The following is a 10,013-nucleotide window of genomic DNA, read 5'->3' as shown; positions in this document are numbered from 1 at the left end:
AGGAATTAGGTTAGTTTAGGGTATATACATATTTGAGAACAATAGGCAGTGTCAATATTTTTTTAAATAATGAAAACATGGACTTATAATCTTCTGACCGGGTGGAGCATTAAAAGTTAATTATAGTGCACGTTGTCATACCTGCAAGGTTGAAGGAGCAGAGCCACTAGTCTCAGACATGCCTGTGCTCCTGGGAATACTGGACACGATGTATCTGGAACCCTTTGGCACAGGCTGCCTGACCACCATCTTTCCTTTCCTGGTCTCTGCCAGAAACAGACTGTACCAGTAGGCGTCGTTGGACACCAGAGTGGAATCTGCGATGGTGGAGTTCCTCTCACTGATCACACTGTTCCTGCTGGGCGGAGCCGCCATGCTGGGCTTGGTATTCTGACACTTGAGCACGATGGTGACCAAGATGGTGATGAGCAGCAGGAAGGACACCGAGCCCAGACCGATGACCAAATATAGATTGAGGTCTGAGAAGATGTCGTATTCCATGGGCACCTCAGTCATGTCCGAGTAGGCCTTCACAGCAGTCTCCATCGTGGACAGCTTGATGGTGACTGTAGCAGAGAGAGCCGGATCCCCGTTGTCCTTGGCAACAACAACCAGTCTCTGGTGGCGTGGATCTTTGTAACTGAACATCCTCATAGTGCGGATTTCGCCGTTGTACTGGTCCAGACTGAACAAGGTGGCATCAGTCACCTGCAGGAAGTGGTAGGTGATACGAGAGTTGTGCACCGAGTCCACGTCCAAAGCTATCACCTTGGCAACCAGAGATCCTTTATCAGTGGATCTGGGGATCTTCTCCTCCACCACGGAGCCGTGCGCTCGCCAAGGAGAGACAATAACTGGAGCGTTGTCGTTCTGGTCCATAATGATAATGTGGACTGTGACGTTGCTGCTGAGTGGAGGAGAGCCAGAGTCTCTGGCCTCAATGTGGAAAAGAAAATCCTTCTCCATCTCATAGTCAAAAGTCTTTAGTGCGTAAAGGTTCCCGTTCTCTGGATTGATGGAGAACAACATGGACATGGAGATGTTGACGATCTCCTTCTCTAGGATGAAGTAAACTAGGTACTGGTTCTCATGGAGGTCAGGGTCAAACGCACTGAGTGAACTGAGCAAGGCGCCAGGAGCATTATTCTCCATCACACGTATGGTATAAAAGGACTGAGGGAAGTGTGGAACATTATCATTCACATCCAGCAGATGTAAAGTCATGGTTTCATTGTCACTCAAAGAAGGGGAGCCTCGGTCTGTGACAGTGAAGGTGATGTCATATTCCGGAACCTTCTCACGGTCTAATGGCTCGGAGACCACTAACTCGTAATAGTTATCAGAGGACTCCCTCAGTTTAAAAGGCATTTTACGAGGAATGTGAAGATCCACTACTCCATTGTCACCTGAGTCCTTATCACTCACACTGACCACTGCTATCACCGTGTCAACATCAATATTCTCACTGACCGGACTTTGGAACGATTTAATAGATATTTCTGGATGGTTGTCATTCATGTCCTCAACTTGAATTTTAATTGTACATTGTCCTGATAAACTGTTGACTCCTTTGTCTGCTGCTATAACTTCCATATCATAAATCTTAAAATCTTCATAATTCAACATTCCTTTAACGGTAATCTCACCAGTAGAAGGATTTAAGTGAAATGTTTCTTGTGTTTTCTCTGGTGTGTATAAACTATATGAATATGTTAAATCAGAGTTGGAGCCTTCATCTAAGTCAGTAGCATTTAAATCAATAACAAGGTTTCCTATAGGAGAATTTTCCATTATTTTCACACTGTAAATAGATTCATCAAACAAAGGAGCGTTGTCATTGGTGTCTAAAACCTGAACAATAATTTTGGCAGTGCCAGAACGTGGAGGTTTACCGCCATCTACTGCCGTTAGTACTAAACTGTGCACTGCCTGCTGCTCTCGGTCTAAACTCCTCTTCAAGATCAAATCTGCAAACTGTGTTCCCTCTCTTCCAGTCTGAACTTCGATGTCAAAATGCTCACTTTCACTCAGATGATATGTTTTGACTGTGTTGCTGCCAACGTCAGGATCCACTGCATTGCTCAAAGAGAACCTCTCCCCCTTCGCTGTGGATTCAGATATATCCAAATGAATGGCGTCTCTCCTAAATTGAGGGGCGTTGTCGTTGATGTCCATTATTTCCACCTCGATGTTGAAAATACGCACAGGGTTTTCAAGAATCACTTCAAATCTGAGATAACAAGAAGCTGATGTTTTCGTTGGGCAAATATGTTCCCTGTCAATCTTCTCCACAATGTAGAGTTCCCCCGTGTCTTTGTTCACGTCCAGATATTTCTTATTGGCAATAATGTCCAGACGCATCTTCCTCTGGTTCAGCGTTTTTACATCCAGTCCGAGATCGGGCGCAAGATTGGCCACGACCGAGCCCTCTTTCATCTCCTCGGGTATGGAATAATGAGTCACCGAAGCTACTTGATGAATTGAGAAAAGAAGAACAACAATGGCGCGCAGCACGTACCTTATTTGACGTGCCTGTTTTACCACAGTGGCCCTCATTGTTGCCAAGTGCGCACGCTAGCTGCACCTCAGTTACGCGCGTTCCCTTTGCGCCGATTTCGACGGGGAAAAATATTGATAATCCAAAAGTGTGATCGAATTCCAAGAGAATATTCCGTGGCTAAAATGAGCGACGACATTCAAGCAGGCGCGTTTCAGCACAGGCGGTCCACTTGAGTAAGATCCGCCCTATGACGTCTGGGCTGACGTTTAAACAGTAACGCATGAGCGCCACCACAGCACCACTTTGAAACACGTTATTATAGTGTGATATATATATATATATATATATATATATATATATATATATATATATATATATATATATATATATATATATATATATATTTTATTTTTATTTATTTTTTCCTTAAGATATCTAAATAAATCTCAAGGAATATAACATAACTTGGCTTCTGAGAGCTTCAAAATGTAATGAATAAAATGCTAAAGTTGTTGATAAACAAGCAATTATTTTAATAATTAAATATGGTAATTTTAAGTGAATTATTATGATCATTTAAAATTAATTATTTCAAATATGTTTATTTTAATGTATCATTCTATGGCTGGATGTAATAAGGAGTCAGAAAAAATACAAAGAAAAATACAATTAATTTTGATGTTTTTAGCAAAATATAGTGAATTTTTTATTTTTTATTTTTTTTAAATTAATAAATATATTTATTTTTAGGTAAGATAAACATAATAATGCAATTCAGTGACGTGCGGTGAGGTTGATGGCTGGTGAGGCACTGACTTCATCACAGTCAGATTTACAAACATATGAACCCTAAAGAGTATCTTATTCACCATTTGATTGGCAGCAGTTAACGGGTTATGTTTAAAAGCTCATACCAGCATTCTTCCCTGCTTGGCACTCAGCATCAAGAGTTGGAATTGAGGGTTAAATCACCAAAAATGATTCCCGGGCGCGGCGCCGCTGCTGCCCACTGCTCCCCTCACCTCCCAGGGGGTGAACAAGGGGATGGGTCAAATGTAGACGACACATTTCATTACACCTAGTGTGTGTGACAATCATTGCTACTTTAACTTAACTTTATCTTTACACATACAAACTGTAGCACCCAAAAAAGCACAATTAATAAAAAAAAACGTTATTATGGTCTTACCTTTACTTAGAAATTAAGTCCATGCGCCGCAACTAAAGCCCTCACTTAAACTTTCCACGTGCAAGATTGAATCTATTTAAAAAAGTGTAACCGGGGGTTTATAAATGTCGCCTATACTGTATAAAACTACAAAATAACAAACACGGAGGCTCCAGTTTACACGAGGACCACTTTATTTACGTTCTTTCAAAAACTTCCGCTCCACCCTATGTCATCAGTTCCGCTCTTAGCGCCTTCAAAATAAGAGCTCGAGGCATATACTGTATAACAGCGCATAACAGGAACTTAACATCACAAAGAGGAAAGCCCATGAAAATAGGTTACAAAAGTTATTTAATAAGAAGCCAAAAAGTGCAAAAACAATAATGTTTGTGTTGGAGGAGTTGTGAATTAGGTACACCTGCATTCTGCAGGTGTATCTAATGTTGTGTCCCTGCAGTCATTCACAACTCCTCCAACACCAACATTATTGTTTTTGCACTTTTTGGCTTCTTATGAAATAATTTTTTTTAAATAGATTCAATCTTGCACGTGGAAAGTTTAAGTGTGGGCTTTAGTTGATATAACAATTCTACGGCGGGGGTGCAGGAGGCGAGCCTCAGCCAGTGCGTCTTTTGCAGCCGTTTTATGATCGCTCAGCACAAGAAATACGTTACACACATACAGTTGTTGACAAAATACACTGTACATTATATACCTCAGCTAACTAAACTATGGAAATGTATAATATAATTCATATAGCAATACGGTCTCACTGCACAGCAGGCCAGCAGTTAGCCGAGTCATTGCGCAATCCATGTTGCAGCACTGAGTGACGTGCCTCAACTGGCTGCTGTTCACCGCACCGTCTCTTCTCAGTATTTGAACGGCAAATGTGAAAATTCAGCGATTTTGAATAAAAATAATCTAAAACTGGTGAAGTTAAATGGAAAATAACTTTATAGTATAATCACTGGATACATATAACAATTTAATTTTTTTTTTCTTTTTACATTTTTTTTTCTTTCCATGATGGCAGGTGAGGCCCCGCCTCACCTGCCTCTAGTGACTGCACGTCACTGGTCTACACCAGTGGTTCTTAACCTTGTTGGAGGTACCGAACCCTACCAGTTTCATATGCGCATTCACCGAACCCTTCTTTAGTGAAAAATAATGGTATTTTATTTTTTCAAATTCAAGACAACACTTTAGTATGGGGAACATATTCTAAGTAACAAAGACCTAAAGGCCTACTGAAATGCAATTTTCTCATTTAAACGGGGTTAGCAGGTCCATTCTATGTGTCATACTGGATAATTTCGCAATATTGCCATATTTTTGCTGAAAGGATTTAGTAGAGAACATCGACGATAAAGTTCGCAACTTTTGGTCGCTGTTAAAAAAGCCTTGCCTGTACCGGAAGTAGCAGACGAGTAGCGATTCAGACCGAGAAAGTGACGATTTCCCCATTAATTTGAGCGAGATGAAAGATTTGTTGATGAGGAAAGTGAGAGTGAAGGACGAGAGGGCAGTGGGAGCGATTCAGATAGGGAAGATGCTGTGAGAGGCGGGTGGGACCTGATATTCAGCTGGGAATGACTAAAACAGTAAATAAACACAAGACATATATTTACTCTATTAGCCACAACACAACCAGGCTTATATTTAATATGCCACAAATTAATCCCGCATAACAAACACCTCCCCCCTCCCGTCCATATAACCCGCCAGTACAACTCAAACACCTGCACAACACACTCAATCCCACAGCCCAAAGTACCGTTTACCTCCAAAAAGTTCATACAGCACATATATTTTCCCAAAGTCGACTCCAGCAACAACACAAACACAGCCGGTGTTTCATTGTTTACATTCCCGAAAGATGGTAGTCAAGCTTTACCATTGGCCTGTGGAGGACTGGGACAACAGGGACTCTTACCAGGAGGACTTTGAGTTGGATGCGCAGAAGCGGTACCGTAAGTATGCTTCCAAACATTTGATCGCTTGCCCGTATGTGCGTGCCGCTATGTGCATGTCACGTACGTAACTTTGGGGTCTTTGGGGAAATATATGTGCTGTATGAACTTTGGGGAGGTGAACGGTACTTTGGGCTGTGGGATTGAGTGTGTTGTGCAGGTGTTTGAGTTGTATTGGCAGGTTATATGGACGGGAGGGGGGAGGTGTTTGTTATGCGGGATTAATTTGTGGCATATTAAATATAAGCCTGGTTGTGTTGTGGCTAATAGAGTATGTGTTTATTTACTGTTTTAGTCATTCCCAGCTGAATATCAGGTCCCACCTGCCTCTCACAGCATCTTCCCTAACTGAATCGCTCCCACTACCCTCTAGTCCTTCACTCTCACTTTCCTCATCCACAAATCTTTCATCCTCGCTCAAATTAATGGGGAAATCGTAGCTTTCTTGGTCCGAATCGCTCTCGCTGCTGGTGGCCATGATTGTAAACAATGTGCGGCTGTGAGGAGCTCCACAACCTGTGACGTCACGCTACTCGTCTGCTACTTCCGGTACAGGCAAGGCTTTTTTATCAGCGACCAAAAGTTGTGAACTTTATCGTCAATGCTCTCTACTAAATCCTTTCAGCAAAAATATGGCAAAAACGCAAAATGATCAAGTATGACACATAGAATGGACCTGCTATCCCCGTTTAAATAAGAAAATCGCATTTCAGTAGGCCTTTGAGACCTTCACTATATCAGTATGTGGAACTAAATTATGGAATGGATTAAGCAAATAAATCAAACAATGTACTAAAAGATCCACTTCAATAAACTCTTCACACTTAAAGTGTTTACAAAGTACAAAGAAGAAGAACCATGATAAAAATTCAGAATTTATTTCATCCATCCATTCATTTTCTAGATAATCTTACTCATCTCACCATATGAAATGTAACTTACTTCACTAATTATTATTAATTAATAATTAATGTATTTTTGTTTTCATTACTTACGGAGTATATTGTGAATACATTGAGAACAGGAAGTGAACAAAAGTTTTAGCAACTGTTATGTAAAAGAACATGTTGAATAGAGAAACTGGAAATAGTGATGTATCATGTTGTATGCATGCATGTTCCAAATAAACTCAAACTCAAACTCAATCTCAAACTCAAACTCAAACTCAAACTCATATAAGGATTGTGGATGACATATTTTGGCCTGATCCAGCTAGATGGGCAGGTGATGACTAGAATCAGTAACTGAGGCTTTTGAGTAGGTTCTTTCATAGAGTTGCTGTTGCCTAAGTCTGCACATGTAGCCTATACTCTGCGCCGTAATTTGTATTTATCTCCAGATTTTTTTCAAACCTTTGTGTTTTTTTTGTAAATAAAATACAAAAAATAAAATAAAATGTACGGTGGGAATAGAAAATACAATTAAAACAGTGCCTTTTTAATGAACGTGTGTTCCTTAAGTATTGGAAAATTAGTGTAAAATTAAGCATTCCTTATCTTATAGATTTTGTAAATTCATTATAAACGTGGATATTCTAAATTTTGACTTATTGTATATTTACCAAGGAGCACATCTAAAAGTCACCAATGTTGAGTTTACCTGAATATTATAGAACAGCAATGCTCTATTATCAGGATTTACTTGACCTATGAATGGATAAGATGATAAAGAACTAAAAAATATTGATCATCAAAATGCCGTAGATATGCAAAATTACAGTCCTGAATTCAATTAAGATATAACATTATACTGATTAGTACAACACAGAAATATTGTGTTATTCCATACCTGCAAGGTTGAAGGAGCAGAGCCACTAGTCTCAGACATGCCTGTGCTCCTGGGAATACTGGACACGATGTATCTGGAACCTTTTGGCACAGGCTGCCGGACCACCATCTTTCCTTTCCTGGTCTCTGCCAGAAACAGACTGTACCAGTAGGCGTCGTTGGACACCAGAGTGGAATCTGCGATGGTGGAGTTCCTCTCACTGATCACACTGTTCCTGCTGGGAGGAGCCGTTATGCTGGGCTTGGTATTCTGACACTTGAGCACGATGGTGACTAAGATGGTGATGAGCAGCAGGAAGGACACTGAGCCCAGACCGATGACCAAATACAGGTTGAGGTCTGAGAAGATGTCGTATTCCATGGGCACCTCAGTCATGTCCGAGTGGGCCTTCACAGCAGTCTCCATCGTGGACAGCTTGATGGTGACTGTAGCAGAGAGAGCCGGATCCCCGTTGTCCTTGGCAACAACAACCAGTCTCTGGTGACGTGGATCTTTGTAACTGAACATCCTCATGGTGCGGATCTCTCCGTTGTACTGGTCCAGACTGAACAAGGTGGCATCAGTCACCTGCAGGAAGTGGTAGGTGATGCGAGAGTTGTGCACCGAGTCCACATCCAAAGCTATCACCTTGGCGACCAGAGAACCTTTATCAGTGGATCTGGGGATCTTCTCCTCCACCACGGAGCCGTGCGCTCGCCAAGGAGAGACAATAACCGGAGCGTTGTCGTTCTGGTCCATAATGATGATGTGGACTGTCACGTTGCTGCTGAGTGGAGGAGAGCCAGAGTCTCTGGCCTCAATGTGGAAAAGAAAATCCTTCTCCATCTCATAGTCAAAAGTCTTTAGTGCGTAAAGGTTCCCGTTCTCTGGATTGATGGAGAACAGCATGGACATGGAGGTGTTGACGATCTCCTTCTCTAGGATGAAGTAAACTAGGTACTGGTTCTCGTGGAGGTCAGGGTCAAACGCACTGAGTGAACTGAGCAAGGCGCCAGGAGCGTTATTCTCCATCACACGTATGGTATAAAAGGACTGAGGGAAGTGTGGAACATTATCATTCACATCCAGCAGATGTAAAGTCATGGTTTCATTGTCACTTAAAGGAGGGGAGCCTCGGTCTGTGACAGTGAAGGTGATGTCATATTCTGGAACCTTCTCACGGTCTAATGGCTCGGAGACCACTAACTCGTAATAGTTATCAGAGGACTCCCTCAGTTTAAAAGGCATTTTATGAGGAATGTGAAGATCCACTACTCCATTGTCACCTGAGTCCTTATCACTCACACTGACCACTGCTATCACCGTGTCAACATCAATATTCTCACTGACCGGACTTTGGAACGATTTAATAGATATTTCTGGATGGTTGTCATTCATGTCCTCAACTTGAATTTTAATTGTACATTGTCCTGATAAACTGTTGACTCCTTTGTCTGCTGCTATAACTTCCATATCATAAATCTTAAAATCTTCATAATTCAACATTCCTTTAACGGTAATCTCACCAGTAGTCGGATTTAAGTGAAATGTTTCTTGTGTTTTCTCTGGTGTGTATAAACTATATGAATATGTTAAATCAGAGTTGGAACCTTCATCTAAGTCAGTAGCATTTAAATCAATGACAAGGTTTCCAATAGGAGAATTCTCCATTATGTTCACACTGTAAATAGATTCATCAAACAAAGGAGCGTTGTCGTTGGTGTCCAAAACCTGAACAATAATCCTGGCAGTGCCAGAACGTGAGGGTGTACCGCCATCTACTGCCGTTAGTACTAAATTATGCACAGCCTGCAGCTCTCGGTCTAAAGCCTCTTTCAGAATCAAATCAGCGAATTTAGACCCATCTCTTCCAGTCTGAATTTCTATAGTGAAATATTTACTTTCGCTTAATTGGTATGTTTTCACAGAATTGGAGCCGACGTCAGGGTCCACTGCATTGCTCACAGAGAAGCGCTCACCTGCCTGCGTCGCCTCTGAAATATCCAAATCAATGGTGTCCCGTCGGAAATGAGGAGCGTTGTCATTTATATCCAGCACCTCTAATTCAATGTAAAATATTCGTTTGGGATTCTCGATTATTACCTCCATTTTCAGGTAACATGACGACAATGAAGTCTTTACGGGACACAGAGCCTCCCTGTCTATGCGCTCGGCAATGTGCAGCTCGCCGGTTTCTTTGTTCAAGTCCAGATATCTCCCACTGGCAATGGTCTCCAGGCGCACTTTCCTCTCAATCAGCGTTTTTACATCCAGACCTAAATCCGCAGCTAAGTTTGCCACGACAGATCCTTCCTCCATTTCCTCCGGGACGGAGTAGTGCGTCACCGCAGACGCGCAGTGCAGGACGGCGCAGAAAAGAAGAAATGTCGGATGACGCCTCGTCCTCTTCTCAGCCTTGTTAAAAACACCCATTGTTTTCGTTCTTTTTTTTTGTCAGCGTGCAATCAAATTCAGGTTTCTTCAGCACACGGAATTATTTTTTGTTTTGTTTGTTTTAAATCCTCCAAATATCCAAATCCCTTGGTTCTGCACCAGGAGCTGTTCCTTTCAGTCTGCTCGCCTTGTGCGCAATGGTGGATGT

General features: G+C 41.7%; 2 protein-coding genes across 5 annotated transcripts in view; both read right to left on the bottom strand.

Annotated features, from left to right (window-relative positions):
• The window catches only part of LOC133576896 (protocadherin alpha-C2-like), a 44,450-nt gene that overhangs the window by 22,940 nt on the left and 11,497 nt on the right, over window positions 1-10,013 (bottom strand). For 2 of the 4 annotated variants that reach the window (XM_072912431.1, XM_072912430.1), the window contains exon 1: window positions 142-2,783. The exons of the other annotated variants lie outside the window; for them this stretch is intronic. In XM_072912431.1, the coding sequence (XP_072768532.1) occupies window positions 142-2,556 (2,415 nt within the window). In that variant the 5' untranslated portion in view covers window positions 2,557-2,783. Of the gene's footprint in view, window positions 1-141; window positions 2,784-10,013 lie in introns of those variants that run through there. 4 annotated transcript variants of the gene reach the window in all.
• LOC133576870 (protocadherin alpha-C2-like) lies at window positions 6,327-9,992 on the bottom strand. Its single transcript, XM_061930229.1, has one exon. The coding sequence runs from the start codon at window positions 9,842-9,844 to the stop codon at window positions 7,376-7,378; it is 2,469 nt and encodes an 822-aa protein (XP_061786213.1). The 5' UTR covers window positions 9,845-9,992; the 3' UTR covers window positions 6,327-7,375.

This window comes from Nerophis lumbriciformis, linkage group LG36 (assembly GCF_033978685.3).
Source record: "Nerophis lumbriciformis linkage group LG36, RoL_Nlum_v2.1, whole genome shotgun sequence".
Lineage (NCBI taxonomy): Eukaryota > Metazoa > Chordata > Actinopteri > Syngnathiformes > Syngnathidae > Nerophis > Nerophis lumbriciformis.
This window is presented reverse-complemented; position numbering and strand designations above follow the sequence as displayed.

Bases quoted from the DNA above. Each gene is read 5' to 3' on its own strand.
- LOC133576870 (XM_061930229.1), bottom strand. From the start codon at position 9,844: ATGGGTGTTTTTAACAAGGCTGAGAAGAGGACGAGGCGTCATCCGACA.